Source organism: Tachysurus vachellii, chromosome 25 (genome assembly GCF_030014155.1).
Source record: "Tachysurus vachellii isolate PV-2020 chromosome 25, HZAU_Pvac_v1, whole genome shotgun sequence".
Taxonomy (NCBI): Eukaryota; Metazoa; Chordata; class Actinopteri; order Siluriformes; family Bagridae; genus Tachysurus; species Tachysurus vachellii.
Window position 1 is genome coordinate 8202059 of NC_083484.1, and position 22848 is coordinate 8224906.

Consider the following 22848-nt stretch of genomic DNA (forward strand, 5'->3'; position numbering starts at 1 on the left):
TTTTCAACTTGAAAATCTTTACTTACATACATTGTGCAATTTGTTGAGAACAAAATAACGTAAAAAGGGTCACAGGGAACTAAAATCATCAACCCACTGAGGGCTGGATTCAAAATCACACCAAAAATCTAAATGAAATATTTCAATTACAGGCTGGTCCGACTTGCATGTATTTTATCACGGCAACTCATAATGTCAAAATAAAGTCAGTGGTGTGTCTCTAGTGATCTTGTACTCACCTCACACATCTGAAGCTGGAAAAGGCGTCTCTCCTTCTCCATTTCCTCTGCAATTTCAGCACCCGTAATCTCTGTTCGGATCATGCCATGTTGCTTGGCATGTTCTCGTTTTTCCTTTTCGATCTTTGTACTGAAGATACACACACACACCATAACCTTAACACAAATACACTTACGTATTTCGTAATAAACAGGCATAATAAACAGTACTGACATGCTCTATATAATGCTGCAAGTAAAGTGAGACTTTAAAAGAAACCAGAATACCCATTACAAGTTGTCATTTTCAATGCAAACCTTAAAAACCATTTATTTAAAATAAAAGGCATTATAATTTAACACGGTTTCGATAATATGGTCTCCTGCTTGCTTGTTTCCCTTAGTCTCCAATAATGCATTGATTTTGATTATATTATGTTAGATACGACTTTTTAAGTCTAAACAATTAGGCATCCAGGTAACTAAATCACAGGACTGGATAGCAGACTGGAACTTTAATTTGCTTAGTGGTTTAGCTAATAAATTTTTAACAAACAAGTTTTGTCCACCCCTGCAATGAGTTTTCAGCAGGACTGTGGGTCATCTTGTACAGTGCTATAATTCCACTATCAAGAACACAATAATACATAAAGATACTCAAAGACACGCCACTAAACATAAAATGTTTCGAAAGTTACAGAGGCAAACTTACAACTTTGTTTCATAATCCTTCCATGCTTTGTCAAATGGTTTTTTCAGGTCCTAAGAAAAAAAAATAAAATGATCAACAGGCTTAAAAAATGTTTTGAGATGGTATGCAATGTGACAATAGTCAATACATAAAAGGTATTATAATTATTAAGAGAAAGTGTACATGTGTATTTACAAAACAAATAAGTAGATTAATGAGAAGAATATAAATAAATTATCAGGCACAGCAGTGCTGACCTCCTTAAACTCTTAAAAGACTCATTAACAATCAGATACAACGAGCTCAGAAATGTGCAGGTCGGATGGTCCATCTAAAAAAATATATATAGCTGAGAAATATACAGGTGCATCTCAATAAATTAGAATGTTGGGAAAAATTTAACTTAAATAGTGAAACTTGTGTATTCACTAAATTCAGTACACACAGACTGAAGTAGTTTAAGTCTTTGGTACTTTTAATTGTGATGATTTTAACTCACATTTAACAAAAAGCCACCAATCCATAAGAGCATCATTGACACCTTTCACAAGGAGGGTAAGCCACAAACAAAGAAGCTGGCTGTTCACAGAGTGCTGTATCCAAGCATGTTAACAGTAGGTTGAGTGGAAAGAAAAAGTGTGGAAGAAAAATGTACAACCAACCAAGAGAACTGCAGCATTGAGAGGCTTGTCAAGCGAAATCGATTCAAGAATTTGGGTGAACTTTATAAGGATTGGACTGAGGCAGGGGTCAAGGCACCAAGGGCCACCACACACAGACGTGTCAAGGAATTTGGCTACAGTTGTCAAATACCTCGTGTTAAGCCACTCCTGAGCTACAGACAAAATCAGAGGCATCTTAGCTGGGCTAAGGAGAAGAACTGGACTGTTGTCCAGTGTTCCAAAGTCTTTTTTTCAGATGAGAGTAAGTTTTGTATTTCATTTGGAAACCAAGGTCCTAGAGTCTGGAGGAAGGGTGGAGAAGCTCATAACCCAAGTTGTATGAAGTCCACAGTTAAAGTTTCCACAGTCTGTTATGATTTGGGGTGCAATGTCATCTGCTGGTGATGGTCCACTGTGCTTTTTGAAAACCAAAGTCACTGCACCCGTTTACCAAGAAATTTTAGAGCACTTCATGCTTCCTTAAGCTGACCAGCTTTTTAAAGATGCTGATTTAATTTTCATGTAGAATTCTGTTCTCTCAAAGAGAACCAAACAAATTCAATCTGCTTGCAACAAGGACGCACTGTAACTAGTAGTGTTATCAAGGGCCAAAACACACTACCAAAACCTCCTCATCCATTGCAAATATTCATGAACCTCAGAGTTACAGTGGATTATGTGGATAGTAGCAGCCAACAGTTACCAAGCTGCCACTGTTGAGCCCTTAAGAAAGACCTTCAACTGCACAGCTTGATCTCAACAGAAATTCACTTTTGTTCAAAGTGACAGCCAAATTAGGTGAATGTAATTATTTGGCAAATTCTGTGCAAAACAGAATAATGCACATAAAAACACACAAGCTAGAACTAAATATTCACAGTATTAAATTATAGCTACAGTATAGTATAGCTACAGTATAGTATAGTATAGTATAGTATAGTACAGTATAGTATAGTATAGTATAGCTCACAGGTGATGTGGGCACACTTAAGAATCACCAGAGAAAAGTAAAAAAGTTGCAAAAGTTATATTTTCAGTGATTTCATGGCAAGAAATGGCAACAAGGACACTGAAAGATCTCCTCTTCTTAAAACTGCAATTTTAACCTATAAAACTAAAATGTAGTGGTGTATTCACAGTCACTGTAATTCAGTTGCCTCCACATATAGCTGTCAAAAGCACTAGTTATATTCTGCACTGCAACCATCACCCTGCACTGTTTGAGAGCTTAAATGGAAAATTGAAAATCAGCATTTGGACAAAACCACATCATGCATACAAGTGTACAATCGATGTCTTAATAGCTCTGTCAAAGAAACCACATATACGCAATATGTGCATTGGCCTGGGGAAATATGACCATGCATGATCATGAAACTGAACAAATTATTTATTTTACAAGAAACATACTTTGCAAACTTCAAATAATCAAACAAAGGAATTTAGTAATTATCTAAAATCCAACAGAGTAGTTTTGTTTACAGATTCATAGCTGGAATGGGAATTCTGAGCAACTCTGAGATGTGCTTGTGGTGTACTAATGATGATAATGCCTTTAATATTCTATATCAGGCTAAAGTTCATTCCCAGTACCAATAATTTCAATAAAACTATTTATATACAGTCTCTCTGTCTGATAACAAAAACTCTCCATCCCCCTTCAAGCACTCTCTCTGCCAATCAACCCCCCCCTCTGCTGCTCAGTCCTCGGCCAGAGACCAATTTTTGATAATTTTTTTTTTGCAATTAGTGTTTGTGAATGTGTCGGCCTATAACTCTCACCCCCTTAACGCCTTTCAGGTCTCCTTTCAGCAGAGAGTCCAATGTGAAGATCACATTATGATTCAGGTTCTGAAGCTGTAAAGAGAGAGAGAGAGAGAGAGAGAGAGAGAGAGAGAGAGAGAGAGAGAGAGAGAGAGAGAGAGAGAGAGAGACAGAGTGAGTGAGAGAGCAAGAACGAGAGTGAGAGAGAGAGAGAGCGAGAGAGAGTTAACGTGTGAGAGAGAGAGAGAGAGAGAGAGAGAGAGAGAGAGAGAGAGAGAAAATTAATGCTTCAGATGCTTCAGTGTCCTCAAAATGGCATCATCAGCCATTTTGTGAAGCCTTAATACAAACTTTCCAAAATCAAATGAACATTATAGATTTTCTACATTTAAGCTTTTTTTATGATGTTGATTGCACAAGAATGTGTAATGCAAGTGAATAAAAACATTTTGTACTCCTTGCACTGACTCCCAGAGCAGTGGGAAGTGTGTATATAATGGGATGGTTTATAACTGACACATGATTGTGGCAGCAGCAACACAAGCAGCATTATTCACACACACTTGCTGCATATCATGCTTATATGAGGAAGATTTAAAAGTGACATTCACTAGATGTTAGTACAAAATCAACACATCCCTGTCTGTTCCTGTCCATCAGATTTCTAAATTGAACAGGACAGTGTTTAGTAATGTTATGGTCAATGTTGTAAAAAAATATTGGTGAGCTTTAACTTTCCACCACAATCACAGGTTTTACCTCAAATCAAAACCTCAGGACCTTAAATTCAAAGCTATTACTATTGGAGGTGTTTAAAATCCAAACACTATCCAAAATAATAACAATAAAATAAACATTAACTGTTAGTACTCAATAACAATTTAGATTAGTACATTACGTGATTAGACAAAAAACAGGAGTACATTTATATGTAGATGGTTGGGAATGTGTCCAATTTTGTTGTTGAGCTTCAACTAAGCAACCGCAGCATGTCATTTTTTATTTTTTTATTATTTTAAAATAAAGTGTAAAATAATGTGGATCCAAGTAACATTTCAAAACAGCACACAAAATCTGGCTTTGATGTTTCTACTAAAAATTAGTAAAATAAAAGAATGAAACAAAGGAGACTGCAGGTTGCTCTTACAGCCCCATTTGTAGCTGAGTCACAACCTCTAGTATGGAAACACCTGCATTAAACGGAAAGATCAGCAGTGTTGTTACCACCTTAGACACTTAAAGGATTTAAACAGCCCTCTCAGATGCTAAGGACTTTCTACACTTGCGACATTGATAGCAATCTGACGGAGAGCATCAGAGCACCAAGCAGGATAGGCGAGCTCTCCAGAGGGTGGTGCAATTAGCTGAGTGTATCCACACTGAGCTCCCCAACCTGCAATAGATCTATAGCACATGGTGCAGGACCAAGCCTATGAAGATGGACTCCTCGCTCGGCTGTGGTCAGGAAAGCGCGTCCGCTTCTTGATGGCAAACACAGAGAGAATGAGGAGTTCCTTCCTGCAGACCATTCGGAGCACAGCTCATGTTGAATTATTGCATAAAAACTGCAAACATATTGCAAATATCTTTGTGCTTTATAACTATATTTATATTCATATCATACATGCTGTATTTTACTATATTTTGTCTTTTTATTGTATATTCAATTTATTATATAGCCAATTCCATTTTATTCCTTACTAATGCATTTTACTTTATTAATACCTTCTTTTTATTCTATTTTGATTATTGTCCATATTCTTTATAACAAGGCCAGTTGTAAAAAGCTTTTTACTGAATGCTGTACTGTATATGATTGTGTATGTGATAAATTTGACCCTCAATAAGAACTGACAGAACACTAATAGAGTCTACACATAATCTTGAGCTGTTCCTATTCACAGTACTGTGTGAGGTTGCTGGGTATGTCTAAAATACTCTTTTGCATTGTATGAGTGCCAATCAACACACACAGCCATTAAAACTCCCAGCCAAAGAATTCTATAACTTGCAGGTCAAAATAAACGGCCATAGACAAAATACTGAAACAATATAGGAGCTCTCTACATTTTCACACTAGACAGTAACAAATAGAATTCACACCAGAAACTCCACACTTTGGGTGTTAGCCTTTAGTGTAATCCTGAAATGAAGTGTAGAGACCTACCAATATTTAAGGGGGAAAAAAGCAGATTACTAGTTTCAATCAATAGAATAAATAAAAATACATTGAAAAAGCATAACTGTTTAATGTATTTTAACTAATGTGTGATTTATGTCTGACAGCAAAGCCTTTAAAACAATGCTGTAACAGACATATATTAGAGACCAAACAAGTGTGTGTGTGTGTGTGTGTGTGTGTGTGTGTGTGTGTGTGAGTGAGTGAGTGAGTGAGTGAGTGAGTGAGTGAGTGAGTGAGTGAGTGAGTGAGTGAGTGAGTGAGTGAGTGAGTGAGTGAGTGAGTGAGTGAGTGAGTGAGTGAGAGAGAGAGAGAGAGAGAGAGAGAGAGAGAGAGAAGATTGTGGGGAGAAAAGATATTTTTACTTCTATCATCCAGACTCAAGCTGAGAGATAGCACATAGAAGCATGAATCCACTTCTGCAGACACTGCTTGCATGTATTTTGTGTGTGTGTATGTGTGTGTGTGTGGGTGAGAGAAAGAGTGTTAGTGTGTAAGTGTGAGTATGCATGTGTGTGTGAGAGAGAGAGAGAGAGAAAGAGAGAAAGAGATGCATGTGTGTATATGAACAAGACAAGAAGTAGTTGTACTGCGTTTCCTACTTAATATATTTCTGACACTTTTTCTCAATGCTACTGCCAAGATGTGAGAGCAAACCTTGCGCCCACACTTACAAGCACACAATCATACAGACATTCACACATTTTTGCGCTTGCCATGCAAGTAGGTTCCAACACCAACGCAGAGCAACCGGTGTACAACACTCTGAAGCGCTCCTCCAGCAGCTGATACAGCCTAAACCTCATCGATATACTGTGCTGAAATGAAACATGACCCTGAACAGAACGTTGACCCAATTTTTAATCAAGTCCCACAAAAAAGTTTCCTGATTAATAAAGCTAGTCACTCAAAACTCAAAGCTTTAATTAATGGAACCTGAATTGATGCAAAAGCTCACCATGTTTTTGAGCAGGGATGAGAGCTCCTTTGTCAATGTGGAGAACTTAACAAAGGCTGTCCCCAGGTCAGAGTGGTCTCGGCTCATGAAGTTACTGCCAAACTTGTCCAGTGCCTGAGCATACATCTCCTCATTCTGAAGATGTTCTAGACAGACACACACAAGCACACTCATGATTATTTTTCAGATATTAAAATCTAGGGGTGTTACAGTATGACAAATAGTCTAAAAATAATATGCTATCGCAGTATTAATTCGACCGCTTAAAACGCTTAAAAAAAGGAAAGGAAAAAGTTGTGAAATTTTGCACATCACATGTTTATCTGCAGAAAGTGTGAAAAGATAACTGACTTATTTGATGAGTTCATATTGTTGTGCTATATTTTAACAAGATTGTCAATGTAAGAAATAATGATGGGGTGTGATACTGTAGGTGTGTTTCCGATCCAAAGGTGTGTTTTATTCTGCTTATACCACAGCATTTGCCAGATCAAGTACCTATTATCTTTTAATTTCCATAAAGCAGCTATAGTCAGTCCATCTCTTCAGCTTCTCTTTTATCCTCTTTCTTGGATTTAATATAAAAAAGTACTGTTATTTTAGTGAGAAGACAAGAAGTCCTGAAGACATTTCTGTGTCAGTTAAATTTAAATGACAGATTGATCTCTACCTGTTATAAAGTATGGACACCTGAGACTTGTTCCATAAGTAAATATCTCTTAACAACATACATTACCATAAACAATTACAGTGCCTTGCAAAAGTATTCCCTCAGCATGATATTTCAGTTTTTATTTTTAACAAAAATATTTCAGAAAAACAAAACAATGTCACCTTTAAATAATTAATTTTGAGTTTCAGTGTGTTAAAATGAAATATTAAACAGAACCAAATTTTAAAACACCATTTGTAATACAGTACTATATAAGCTCAAGGGACTGAATACTTGATTAGTCTTAGATTATATGAGTGCCCACTGTGTCCCTGTGGATATGATGTTACTACAGACATATTAATTTTATTACAACAAGTACATTAATATTAACCCATAATTAATGCTACAGTAGGAACTACCTGTAATGTTATATAAAAATAATGCAAACCATCAGATAATTCGGTAATTAAACTATGATGTTGTATATAAAATAATCAGCAGATTTTACCAATCGGGAAAAAAAAAGTACAGTGACAATGTTAGGTAAAACTATAAAAGTCTGATGAGCCAATCACTCAACATCACGTACAGCCAAACAATTTTAAAATGTGATCCAGGGTCATCTGTTCTCTCATACCTTGGACTCTAGTGGTCTTCGTGTGATATGGTACTTACTCAGCTGTGCAACTAATTTGTTTTAGACTACTAAGGATCTTCAACTAGCTGAAATGAAGTAGAAATAACCACAGAGGTTCGTCAGAGATTTGGGTTTCTAATTTAAAAAAAATTCACTTCTTGATTTTCAGCTGTGTCCTAAATGCTGTCCTCGTCCCTTCAGCCAACAAGGTCCATCAATGAATCAAGGTCCATCAATGAATTATAGCAAGTTATAATCATAAGACATACTGCCTACCTTTCTAGCTAAACCTTATTATGTTCTAGCTCCTCAGAAAAACAGTCAAAACCTTGCCTAGCTAGATACATAAAAACAATATACAGTATAGCTCTTTAATATGTGAGGAGTGAGTGGCAACAACCAAACCTTTGCACTTTAAATGATCTCACATCACATCTACCCAGTGTTGCATGCGTTGGTCTCATTCAGGTGTTTTTATTTACCATGTGTGAACATGAGTCTGTTCAGTTATAAGAGATGCTTCACGTGTGTGGAATTCTTTACCTTGGCCAGAAGTGTAGATGGCTTTGACAGACTTCTTAACTTTTTGCAGTGAAGTCCTGTCCTGATCCAAGGCCTGACAACAAAAGAATATAGATTTGTAAATGTGTAAGACCATATATCCATAGAGAGAGATACAAAGGGATGAAAACCAATCTATTTTTTTATCATGGCCAAAAAATCTTAATATTGCATTAATATATCATCAGTGTAAAAATGTAACTGCACAGTTACTGCAATGAGCCATAAATAATTGCTTTAACTTTCCACAGTACACTAGACCACATTTGATTATCCAAAAACAAGCAAAATAACTGTGTCTCATGATCGGGATAATCAGGATTAATTCCATATTTTGCAGAGGTTAGTTGAAAGCAACATCTAGTGAAAATTGGGTTACGAGACATCATTAAGACATCAGATTTGTTATTAACCTATTTAGCAATCATCACATGCATATTTTTCCAAGAGAGACATCTTTAGCTTAGTTTAACTCCCCAGAGAATATAATATTAAATAACTCTCTCTGCTCTAAATTATAACCACAGATCACAATTAATTAAGGACAGATGTTTGATTTTAGAACCAATGTGGGACACTCACTGCACATATGTCACTGTCATGGCCATGAGAAACACATGGGTTGCACAGCACATGCTCAGTTAACTAGCATTAACTACAAGAGCTAAAAGAATCACTTCAATGCTCCATGACCTGAAATTACAACATCATTATTTATTTTCGACTACCAATCATGAATTAATTAGAGGTTTACCAATAGTTTACATCTTGGTGCAAACCCTCTGTAATTAATGTGGTGAAATCTTTTCTTGATTGTTGGCATTTTCCACCAATAGGGCCTACCTCCTCAAGGGTGTTCTAGATTTGACCAGCTGTTGTAAAAGAGTATTGCTTCACCATGTGAAGAATTTTCCTGTCATCCTAGATGTTTTCTGTCATCTTTTGGATCTAATAACATACTAAATAATTGATTTGGCCAAACTTTCATAAGTCGACTATATGATTATTTTTAATCTCTTAAAAGAAATAATATATAAAAAGTTCTGTTCATCTGATTTGGATCCATCCATCCTTTCACAACACCGTTTATCCCACTGGGTCCCAGAAAACCTGGAGACTATCTGCCAGAGTATACACTGGACAGGATGACAGTCTGATTTGCATGCAACTACCCTCAAATTAAAGCTAAAATTCTGAACATTTAAGTATTATTAATTATTTAATTTCAGTTCCTAATAAGTGTAAGCAACCTGTCAATGTCCAAATATGACCATAGCCTGTGCAGAAAATATCAAGGATGGACACATAACTTAACCTGCCTTGCTTGCATGTGCATTTTTTGGTTGACAAAAAGGCCATATATAACTGTTTGTAAAGGTAGTGAATAACATAATTTACTTAACAGGTATCACAACATAAATATGTATTGAATGCATTGAATATTTATTCAAAATGTATTACCACAGTGATGTATATGTTCCCGTCAGGGGTGTAAGTCCCCTCCAAAACTATTAGACTCCAAAACTATTCTTTTGTTTTTGCTGCACACTAAACCATTTGGGTTTGAGATCAAAAGATAAATATGAGGTGACATGAGATCAGAATTTCATTTTCTGATGATTCAAATATATTCTTGTACATCTAGGGGTGTTAAAAACTATTAATTTGGAATAAAGCACAATTAGGCTAAAGTAGAGTGATTGGACATTTCACCCAGATGAAGTTCTTTGTTTTTGTCCTTTGTATTTTGGGTAATTATCCTGCTGCATGATGATGATCGGCCAATATGATGTCCTGATGTAAGTACACAAGTGATTTCTTTCTTTTTCAGGACAAAGGTTCTGATGGAGTTTCCCTCTTTTTTCCAACTTAAAACTAAACTTTCAAACAAGTTTGCATTTTTTCCCCCATAGACAGCGTTATTAACTGTTTAAACAATCAATCTAACAGGTCTGTCATGGGAAACAAGACACACCTGTCAGTCATAATTTCCAATAAGTTTGATCACTTGAAAAATTGGTGGGGCAAACAAAATGTGTTCTAAATGTAAATATCAGGAAATGAAAGCTGAAATCCTGTCATCGCACATTCATCTTTTGCTCTCAAACTCAAGTCTTCAGTGTATAGCAAAAACAAATAAATCAGGCTTGCCATTCCAATACGATGTCTGTATATTGAAAGATCTATAACAAATACTTACCTATACAATCTGACACAATTAATAGTATGAATTGCTACTGTGTTCACTGAAAGCTGCCTTGAGTTCAACAAGAGTAAGTATGAACATGGACTGTCGTGATATCACTTTCAGGTGATGAGGCAGGCTGTTTATTTATTAAGCGCATTGCCTTAATTCATTATTTAGATACAGGTAATAAAAGAACCTAACCTCTGTTGTAATGCATTTGACAAGATAATATTACATCACAGGTAAATAAAAACCTATATAGAACAAGGCAAATGTGGATTGCTTAAAAAGGCCACATGATGGAGCGTTTATGTGTATTTGGGTGTCCTAAGAGAGTTGACTATATCAAAGTGGCTGGCCATCAGAGTCCGGTATGTGATGGAGGCTGATGGAGTTTTTAGTCTAAATCCATTCAGTTTCTTCAAAGCCAAGCTATAAAATCTACTTTACTCAAATAATCCCCTTGATATCCTCATTTAATTTGTAATGGCCCTTATGGCTCACGCTCTTTTTCTTTCTTTTATGTAAATAAAGACTCAAACTTAGTTCACTAAGTCACTGTGCATTTGTGCTCACCATGCAGCCACATCAAGCTACAATAAATTGCCCAACACAGAGGTTGGACAAAATAATGTGAACAATGATCAAACATGTAATATCTCTTTATTCATAAGGTGTTGGGCCACAATTCCTTCTTGGATTAAACTCATACAATTTCTGAATATCTTCTAGTAGATATTTTACCATTCATCTTGCAGAATATCTTCTAATTGCTTCAGAAAGGCTAGAACAGGAAACCTGAATTTCCCACAATGCTTAATGATATTAAAGTAAGGTGATTGAGCTGGCCAGGGCAGATTTTAAGGTTCATACTGGTGATCCTCAAACCAAAACAATACTAAGACAAGGCTAATGATGGGGCCAGCAGAATACTAAAATATAACTGCCCAAATCTTCACAGATCCTCATCTATGTTTGACAGTCAGTATTAGACAGTCCAAGTTGTTTGCTTCCTTGGGAGTTCTCCAAACAAACTTGAACTGCCATTGGAAATAATGTAAATGATGATTCATCAGACCATGTCACTCATTTCCAGTCTATTTCTTTTTTTTTTTTTTGCATCGGTGTCTGTGAGGTGCACAAAAATAACAAAAAACAAACAAAAAGCACTGTCATATTGTATTCATGCGTATTTGTGATGAAGTAAGTTGAACGCAAAAGCACTGTTCAATAAGATCAAGTAAGTCTGGAATTAGATCAATGATGCAGGGTCGCCAGGAACAATCACACACTGACTTGGACCTTAACAAATGTGCCTGGTGTGAAAACCATCTACAGTTTATAAATCTGACGTGGTCAGTTAGGAGACCTCCAGTGATTTCACACAGATTTACCTGAAAGGAGATTGGAACAAGCATGGAAACATCCTCAACTGACTCATAGTTCTAACACATTCAGTTATTTATTTTTTTTGAAAGCTGTTATTTTCTCTTTGAATCGTTGAAGCCCCATGACTTATGTCTTCAAATACTTATAAATTATAAATAAATCAATTATAATTACTTTTTTAATCATATTTAGTATCTACAAAAGATCCCCATTACAGTCTGAACTGTGTGAGCATGTCAGATCACATACTGATTGACTGGGATGTCTTTGTGGCAGCATAAAAATGGGAATAGCGCTAGTACTTAAAAAAAAAAAAAAAAAAGTTTTCAGGTATGACAGAGAAGAGCTTCCATAGCACTTCATTTCTAACACTAGGCGTGAGTCACTGCTGCAGCGTTGGTGTATATTGTACATATCTCTGTTGGCATGGGCTCACTAAAAGCAAAACAAATAGGGTAAGCTTGAAGATTGTTCTCACTTCCAGCTAGGCTAAAAGCACAAGTTCTAAATTTTGACCTAGCAAGCCTTCCTCTTTTACTTATATATGTATACTATTGACGTATGCATTACTCAAACCAGCCCAAAATCCAAAGTCATCAAGATTACACTTTTCTTCATTTCTTCATTCTGATATTTGTGTGATTGACTGAAGCTCTTGACCTGTATCATATCCCACTATATCCTACACCAAAAGAACACTAAAAATATTAATGAAGACACAAACCTATACATACTGGGGTCTGCTTGTATTAGTCATACTGAATCAAACTGGCTTAATCCAAACCTCAATAACTGAAAAATAAAGAGGACTATAAATAACTGGGATCTAATGGGTCCTGGGTTCTGGTTAAAGTTGCTCCCTGGAGTCACAGTCAACCTGACCTACATTTCTAATACCCCATGTTTAGTGAAAACACACACACAGTTTTGGTTTTACAAACATCATTTCCGAATTAAGTGATTTTAAGAAATCTCATGATTAGACATGAATATGGCAAAAGCAGAACAAAACTAGTGCTAGCTGTTTACCCACAACAAATAAAACATACAAGAGCCCAGCTGATCTACAGACTGTACAGAAGGTACTGACAGTAAAACCTTACAGACTGACTCATCTACTGACTCACTCACAGATGCACCATGGACACACTCACACTAACATACACACCAACACACACACACACAGACCAACACTAATACACACTCTCAGGAAGCACTTTTTTCTGGTCATGGTGAAATTGGAGTCTGCCCTGGGAACACCAGGGGGTGAGGTGGGACTAAACACTGGATGAAACACCACAGCAGACCCCACTGCTTACTACTAAGAAGCATCAGAGGTAGCATGGTGGCTGTAAGCTCCACGGCCCCAAGGTTAGGAGTTAGCTCAGGTGACTGTCTTACTCAGGTGAGTATCATACAGGGTGTATTAAGATCTCTTGCCCACGGTTCCCAGGATCCACCACAACCAGGATAAACTGGTTGCTTGAGTCTGAATGAACAAATGAAAGAATATAAACTCAATTCTGACATCAACTATTTACTTAGGGGGTTTTTACACCTGGTCACTTCATGCATTTTCTGTGATCCGATAGCTATCTGATGGTAAAAAGACCAGGTGTAAATGCCCTCCGAAACGTTTTCGAGACGGATATAAATCCGATCGTTCAAACCACTTCAGGAGGTGGTCTGGGACGCATTTCAGATGAAACTGGACAGGTGTAAATGAATGTGGTTGTTCCAGCCACATACATCAGCGCTATACTCCTCCCAAACAGAAGTACGTCACATGGAACAGTTTTAACAAATCAGATAGCTATCGGATCAGAGAAAACACATGAAGTGATCAGGTGTAAACCAGGTGTAGGACCAGGCCCTTAGAAACACTCGAGTGCTGAATTAGAGAAACTGATCTATAACTAAAACATCAACCATCATGACGCTGAAAATACCATTAGAGTGATTTAAAGGGATCACTTAAATTAAAAATAATTTCTTTATAAAGGTTATAATTTAGACATATCGCCCATAATTTGTTCTTCTTTCAGTTTGAAATTGTATGTATATATATTTTTTTGAGCTTGTTGCCTCTTTAAGGTGTTTATATAATTCGAGACCTGCGGTCATGAGAGAAACTGTGTTACTATGACATGAACAAAATTACATAGAAAGATTACAGATTAGATTACATCTTGTCCTACAATCCCCAAATCCCTGCAAGAAAAAATTAAATAAGATGCTTCCTCATCCATTTTCAGTTTCATGCCTGTGGTTAATGAGAGGATGGGGGTCTAACTATGTTCTTATGACAAAATATAACACATGCACAGTTGTTGACACACCCAACATAACACACTGTGCTATTAGAGGATAAGGTGGTCCCCAGCAGATAGTGTTTGATAAGTCCCCAGCCTAATACACACTTGTGCACATGTACATGCCCGCATGCACAAACGCACACACACACAAGCACGCACACACAAGCCCCTTCAGACACATCCACTCTAAACAACTTGCAGATTAATCTTCAGAATTAGCATCTTATTATCATCCATCATCAACACAATCTCATGTATTTTTCTTTTTAAGGTCCTGAAAAAAAAAGATTCCTCTTGCATGCACGCACACACATTTGTTTATACACACACATGCATGCACACAGCCTCCTTCCAATTAAGCTGAGTACCAGAACAGCAACATAGCCAAAACACTGCTAATCCTCCTAAACACATTCTGTCCATCAATCCATTTCTTTCCCTGTTCATCATTCAGTATCCTTATTTCAAATTAATTTCTAGTTGATATATTCGGCTTAGTCGTGATATATAGAAGGTGAAAGACAGATTTTTTTGGTGTTATATGAGCGTGAGCATTCACCATCTGTCAGGTCTTAATCTGAACCCAGAAAAAAATCCTACTTTTCTCTCTGATTAAAGCTGGATTTATTTTGTGTGTTTGCCCTGGCAGAAGTAAAAACACCCTAAAATAATTCTTTGTTCAATGTGGTGGCTGATTTAAAGTCTTAAAGTGCGAGTGCGGCAAAGATGTACATCTAAAAGCCACTAATAGAAGATCAGAATAGTATGAAACTAAACTCTTATGATGGCTAGAAATATGGTAGTGGCAAAGACAAATGTTAAAGAAACATGCGATTGAACAGGAAAAAAAAAAGAATTGCATTGCTACAAAAACTCACATTGAATGCTTCTGTTTATGCCCAGAACTCACTGACTGATGACATAAGCAAAGCACAGTAGTTATTTAATCAATATTTAATCAGTCATATCGATAGAAAATCTTCATTTTGTAATGTGCCATGGAGAACATGTTATCTCACAGTGTGTTAGAGAATCTAACTTTGAGATCTGAGATCATCTCACAGATTGTGACAAGTGGTTATCTGTAATTGTGTAGTGAAAAAGTACATTTACTGACTGTCAAGGCCTGCTGATGTACAACACTTAATCTTAAATGTTATTTCTGACCTGTCGTATTTACTGGGCTGTGTATTACCCCTACAAATTATACATCCCAAGCCTCTATGAATAAAATAATCATGCCAGTTTGCAGTGAATGGACATTTTAAAGAGTTAAAATTCGTCTAAATAAACCAATCAGTGAATAATTCATGGTTTCAACCTAAGAAAGCTTAATATTAAATCCATTAATGAAGCACATTTTCGAACATACGGCTGTAACTCAAACAGATTTTTTTTATTATCTTAATACATAGAACATAATACAGGCAGTACATTCTTCAGTACTGCATCCCTTCAGATCTATCCCTGCGGCCCAAAATGTAGTCCTGTTATGTAAGATGCTCAAAATAGCCGACTGCTGCCTTGTCACGAAACGCATACACGAGAAAACCTGATGAGCATAATAAATATGAGTTAGAGAAGACTGCACAGAGACACAGAAAAGAATACAGAGGGAAGCACAAGTGGGAGTGTCAAGACAATGAGACCAAACAATCTTGAATAATTCCACAGCGCTGTTTGAATTCCTCAATCAGAAGGTGTGCATTCATTTACTTTATTCCACAGCGGGCTTGAATTTTAAAATCGAATTGATCAGAAGGTTCTTTGTTTCTATATAACATTATATATTATATACATTATATATTTTCATACAAATCACATATTGATAAAAGATGGTCATATATGGTCATATCAAGCTCCTTCCTTCACACAGCAGTCTATTTCTCTATTTCTAGCAAATGCGAGCTTTAATTTATTCATGCATCATCTACACTCTGCTGAGAAAGGTCAAAAGCACTGCATCAAGACTTTGCACTGAGTAAAAAGCAGCCTCAGGCCAATATAACATGTATATGTGAACACCCCATTTGAGCTCAGACCACCCTAAAAGTACCCGCTAATGAACTGTACTGAGATCGTCTCTGTAGATATTACTGCTGCTGTAGTTATTAAACAATCTAACTAATAAACTACAAGCTAGATACTTCTTGCATTATGTTTAAATGGAACTTGCCCTATATCAAAACAATAAAAAAATGTATTTTTCCCTTGTGTTTTGTTGCATGTGTTTGTATAGGTCGGTGTCTATTTTACTTTACTTTCTAATAGCATTATTCAGTTCTTTATACCTCATATCATCATCATCTAAACAGCAGAGAACTAGCAATATATTATATATAATCATTCAATTTCTCATCTAAATGTTACATGACAGTAATATATTGCCACATACTTACTTCCAGCTGATATGCCATCAGTGCTAAAGATAAAGTGCATTTGCAGTGAGAGTAAAAGCTTGCATGTAACACACTATGTAGTGGATACTGATGACAGCTGAGAAGATTATCGGTATCTTTCTTCCCTCCATCACTGACATTCATAACACATGCTGCATCCGCAAAGCCAACAATATTGTGGATGAGCACACACACACACACACACACACACCCACACACACCCACACACACCCACACACACCCACACACACCCACACACACCCACACACACCCACACACACCCACCCACACCCACCCACACACACCCACACACACCCACACACACCCACACACACCCACACACACTCTTCACCCTCCTGCCATCTGGAAAAAGGTACCATAGCATTCGGGCCCTTTACGACCTGACTGTGCAATAGTCTCTTCCGTCAAGGCATCAGACTCCCCAACAAACAGAACAGAACTATACCGAACACACACACACACACACACACACACACCCAACTGTGTGAACTATACTGGACTGTACAAATCAATCACTCACTCAATTTGTGTTTCTCAATTGATCTTTTTGCGCATGTACAATCATGCATGCAGCCTGTTGCCGCTGCTCCATCGCTCTTTTTTACTTTTCGTACTTTACCCAGTTTTGATTGATTTTTGTACATCACATTTTAATACCTCATCTAAACTGCTGCTACTACTTAAGTTTGAATATGTTTACAACTGTACTTTATAATATACGGTATGAACACTGGTCAGCACTATTCTGTGTAAATTGTGTGTTTGTCTTGTAGTGTTTTATATTGTATGTTTGCACTGTCTTTTGTCGCGTACTGTTGTCTTGTACTAGGTTGCACACGTTCACTTTATGGGCCTGGGACTTAAGTTCTTAGCTCTGTGTTGTTTTTTTGTAGCACCCTGATCCTGGAGAAGCCTGGTTTCATTTCACTGTGTACTGCGTCAGAGACATGGTTGAAATGACAATTAAAAGCTACATGAGAGCTATATAGAGGAATGGCAATAAAAACCCACATGACTTCACTTGACTCACATTAAGACAAACCACTTTGAAATAAATAGGATACATGCTAATTTTAGTCTTTAATAAACTCAGAGTATCCTCTTTAGTTTTATTAATTTGGTTTACATATTATCAAATAAAGTATCAAATAAATACTGGGAGTTACACTCAGACAAACAACATTCAAATTAATAGGGTACATAAAAATATTAGTATTTTCACTAAAATGACATAATGAAGTTGGATATTTCAGTAATTAAAAAAACTAACAAACGTCCTTTCATCTAGTCCTGCTACACAAACTAGTGTTAAATCACACACCGAAACACTAATCCAGACCATAATTGAGCGCTAACACTAACCAGGTTTTTATTCTGATCATTATTGGAATTTAAAAACCTCTTGCATCACTTGTGTATCAGCCTTCTAGATTTTCTAGATTAGTAAATACTTTTCAGTCTATGGTCAGAGGTCGCAGTCAATATCACTGAATGAAATCACTGAAAATGTGACAGTTCCAGATGGACAACTGAAAGAGGGAGATATTTCAGCTCTGACATTATATTTAGTTACATTTTCAGGATCTTCAGGATCAATGCAATTCGCATTGCCTCTGTTACTGTTTGCACGTGCAAAGTGATATGTTTAGTAAACTCCCTCTGCTATACAGAGGCCATATCACACCAACCTGTTGTTCTAATATCAACACTTCCCACTACACTGAAACCAGCACATTTTGCTCCATTTATATAGCAATCCTATAAAACAAGTGGTTAAGCGTTGGATCATAGAATAATGTCTAATTGTGGACATTTGCCTCAAACGTTTGAGGATTACTGAGACTCATTTGAGCTAGAATACAAAACTGTGATGTTGAAAGAAGTTAAAATTAGATTCTGGTTTCAGGTCAAGTTCAAGCCTTGTATCAGTGTGAATTACTCCTATAATGAATCAGGAGGTCTTGAACATGTTTGTGCGCTTTGTGTGTGCCCCAGAGATCTTTCCAATTCACCATATGAACTACAAGAAATTCCATTTAAACAAGTATGGATTAGGACATCACAATTTATAGCAGCCTGCAAAGGCTCACTGACTGAACAAAAGTAGCATCACTGGACAGTTTGCACATCTGGTCATGTAGCCTCCCCTACAGAAGATTAGATATGAAAGGATTAAAACCTAATTTTGCTCACTGTTATAGGAAAGTAATCCACAACATGGCTGTATAACAAGAACTGGCGTAAAGCAAAGTTACTGTTATCATGCCAAAGTCATAAAGTGTTTTATTTCTCTGATACCACAACGATTTGCCAGCCATTTTTTTGTTTATTATGGAACAATACATCACACTTTTAAACTGTTTATAGCTACTTTTAGTGTTGTGGCTTGTCCGTGAGAAATGATTTGCTGTTACCACTTATATTATTATATTACCTAAAAAATACCGCTCCGTCGTCTGCATCTCTTTTTCTCACTATAAATAAAAAAAGACAAATATTCTTCTGTCCTGGACTTTTTCCATTACATAAATAAATGTCTCCTTACAGGTATTTACTTATTTTAAAACAAACATTTTTTTAACACCACTTTTTTAACCCATTTATTATAAATCCCTGTGAATGAATAATAGCCATCACTACTCTCAGAGGTGTGCTATTAGAGAAAATCAATCAATCCTTCTGCCCAATTATAATTCAACAGTAAAGAATTTAACAGTGCTGTTGTATAACTGGGTAAATATTATAGTGTGGCAGCCACAGCAAGACGCATACAGAAAATAGAACATCTGTGTGGAATAACAACTTAGTTAAGTGTCCACCACTTTCTCTTTCTCTCATTCTTCTGTGTCTATTTATCTTCCTGCCTGCATATGATGCAACAAAACAGTTATGTGTCACAATACCTGCTTGTAGCACGGAAGAGTAAACATGCAAGAGCCATTTCATAAGCAAACACTGATATGTCAACATCCAAGCTACCGTAGAATCCAAGGCTACTTCAAAATATGAGTAAAAACGATATTCTACACAGACAGCAATAAAAACACACAGTCATGGCTAAAGAATAAACAATAACCATGATCAACTGTCGTCAGTAAGTGCATTTTACCAATCTGATACAATGCTCATTTTCTCTGATAACATGTGATGCTATGCGATGTAAGCCTAGTGTACGCTAATGAACAGACTATGACAGCGATCTGAGGATGTTTAATGATTGTATCATTAAAGCAGTCAAGCACAACATTAAATGCAATTCATTTAAAATTAACTCGCAAAAAAATAGTAGTAATCAGTGGCGGAGCTAGAGGGGTGTCCGGGGTGGCACTGAACACCCCTGACATCTGATTGGCCACCCCAGGTGCCACCCCGAATTTTTATTTGGTAGCATTGGAAGTTTGATTCTCATTTCACCTATCAAAAGAAGTCTTCGTTTGACTTATATATAGAATATAGAGATATATTCTACCTCTAATGAGCAATTATGGGATTCATCCATGCTTCTTGTTAGGGTAATTTGTGTCATAGTCTGTGGACCCCCTAAAGTTGCCTTGGCCACCCCCTGGCCACCCTATGTATAAAACTCTAGTTCCCCACTGCTAGTAATCCAAGTGCACACTGTTTTTTATATAAAAACATAGCTAAATACATTTTACATAATAATCCTGACTGATTAATACCAAGAAGTTTACTAATTTAGGTAATTTAAGTCGGATTTCTTTTCACAAGCCATCAGACTCCTCAATAACTGAACTGTACCGAGCACAATACACACACGCGCGCACGCACAGTCAAGTTCAATTCGAGTTTATTTTTACAATGGACATTGTCTCAAAGCAGCAGTCAACTGTATGGACTGCACTGATCTGCACCAAAAACACACTCATCCAATATACATAAATACCTAAAGCATCACCAAGCAAACTGTTTACATGATGTTTTACACTGGTTTTGCTCTTTGCACATGTTGTTTTGCACAATTCATTACAATACCTCATATAACTGCTGTTATTATTAAGTGTGCACTGATTTTGTGTAGTGTTTTGTATTGTTTGTTTGCACTTTTTTGTCCTGCACTGTTTGCACCAGGTTGCACAGTTGCACTTTATGTATCTAGGGGGCTTTTTACACCTGGTCACTTCATGCGTTTTCTGTGATCCGATAGCTATCTGATGGTAAAAAGACCAGGTGTAAATGCCCTCCGAAATGTTTTCGAGACGGATATAAATCCGATCGTTCAAACCACTTCAGGAGGTGGTCTGGGACGCATTTCAGATGAAACTGGACAGGTGTAAATGAATGTGGTTGTTCCAGCCACATACGTCAGCGCTATACTCCTCCCAAACGGAAGTACGTCACTCGCAGGTGACTCACGAGTCGTGCATCGTGCCAGAAACAAATTAATGTAAATGCTGTTTTTTGTAGCATAACCATCATAAGTTTTTTCGTCTTCTTTTTGATTGCATTCTGAAAACCGCATACACCAAAGCGCGTTCCATTTTAATTACCCCGGAAATGAGGTAAAATATATTTGCAATTTGGGCGGGAGTAGAAAGATCGGATTGATATCAGATTCGCCAAGATGCATTTATGTGGCCTAATGTAAATGGAACAGTTTTAACAAATCAGATAGCTATCGGATCAGAGAAAACACATGAAGTGACCAGGTGTAAAAAGGCCCTAGGACTACTTACTAAGTTTTATGTAGCACCAGGTCCTGGAGAAACGTTGTCTCATTTCACTGTGTACTGCAACAGCTATATATGGTTGAAATGACAATGAAAGCTTCTTGACTTGACTTGAAAATCTTGGCTCAATCCATCATTGCCCTTTATCATGAACATATACATAAATCTTTCAAATGAACAGCTTCAGTATTTGATAGTGGAAAAAATATGCACAGCATCACAAAATGATTAGTTTAAAAATGATATGAAACAGACACAAGAGTTCAGACCAAAATGATTACTATTAAATGAAACCAATACTAATAGGGCTATTTTTAACAGTTGTGTCACAGTGTGATTGTGCATCCTCCATTCTCATCCAATTAGATGAGCTTACAATACATGAACACAGACACGGTTTAGTTTTTTAGTTGCCCTGGTGATGGAGATGACCATCTGTGAGGTGGCTGGGACAGAGGGAGTGAGTCACAGCTCCTAAACACAGACACACATACATACATACACACACACACACACACACACACACAAATACAGGCGCACACACACATGCTTGCTCTCACACACACATGCACGCACACAAACTTACACACGTGCAAAAACACTCCTACACACTTCTGCTAGGAAATGCAAAAGCAGGAGATAAACATGCAAGCAAAAAGAAAAATGATGCAACAACCTGGGCTACCAATGATTTGCACTGCTCTGTATGGAAAAGGATCACAGAACGTCTCATTTTATTTTAATTATAATCTTCTATTGGCTAGTATATTTAATAATTGTAGAAGTTAAAATGCAAGGTTTCATTCTGAAAGCGATTCCTGTAATCCACTTACACATTTATGTTCTAACGTACTGTGGTGAGTAAAACACAGTTAGAATTAGAATTTACTTTCCAATCCAAAAATAGGTTTTAGTGAAATGTACCAAGTATGTTGCACAACTGATACATAAAAAACAGCAATATTATTTATTATATAAAGTATAACAATGTTTAAACATAATCAAAAACTTACTAGCTACATATTTCTTTTAATCTTTCCACTTTAGAAATCTCAAAAGGTCCGATCTATAATTCACCATTATCTATAATTCAGTTACCATCTTGTAACACATAGGAAATGTTTATTGTGAAATGGTCGAGTCTTGCACACATTCCTGCTGAGCTATTGGGTTTTTTTTTTATTTTAAGTGGCCCAGCAGACAAGTTCAACACCCAGAAAAAGAAAATAAACCAACCTGCAAAATAAGAGTCTTCATTTGGTATGTACATTTAAATGTGATCTCAACCCAGACACAACTTTGAAATGGAATTTGTCCAATGCATAGCACCGAATGTACAAGCAAAACCTATTTAGCTGATGTGAGGACTGCACACTAGCATGTCTCTGCATCTCTCTGTGCCATGTTCCAAGATGTCCTACCTGTTTCGCTAATACATGTTGTATCGTGCTTAGCACATAGTCACTTCAAAGTGGAGCTGAAAGAAAAACACTAGTCAGACTCTGTGACTAAAGGACAGACCA

General features: G+C 36.8%; 1 protein-coding gene across 7 annotated transcripts in view; it reads right to left on the bottom strand.

The window, feature by feature from the left end:
• asap1b (ArfGAP with SH3 domain, ankyrin repeat and PH domain 1b) overlaps positions 1-22848 on the bottom strand; it is a 63220-nt gene that overhangs the window by 28281 nt on the left and 12091 nt on the right. For all 7 annotated transcript variants that reach the window (XM_060862199.1, XM_060862196.1, XM_060862193.1 and 4 more), the window contains 5 exons: positions 8308-8380; positions 6473-6618; positions 3354-3428; positions 931-980; positions 240-369 (listed from right to left, as the gene is read on the bottom strand). In XM_060862199.1, coding sequence (XP_060718182.1) covers positions 240-369; positions 931-980; positions 3354-3428; positions 6473-6618; positions 8308-8380 — 474 coding nt within the window. The remainder of the gene's footprint in view (positions 1-239; positions 370-930; positions 981-3353; positions 3429-6472; positions 6619-8307; positions 8381-22848) is intronic.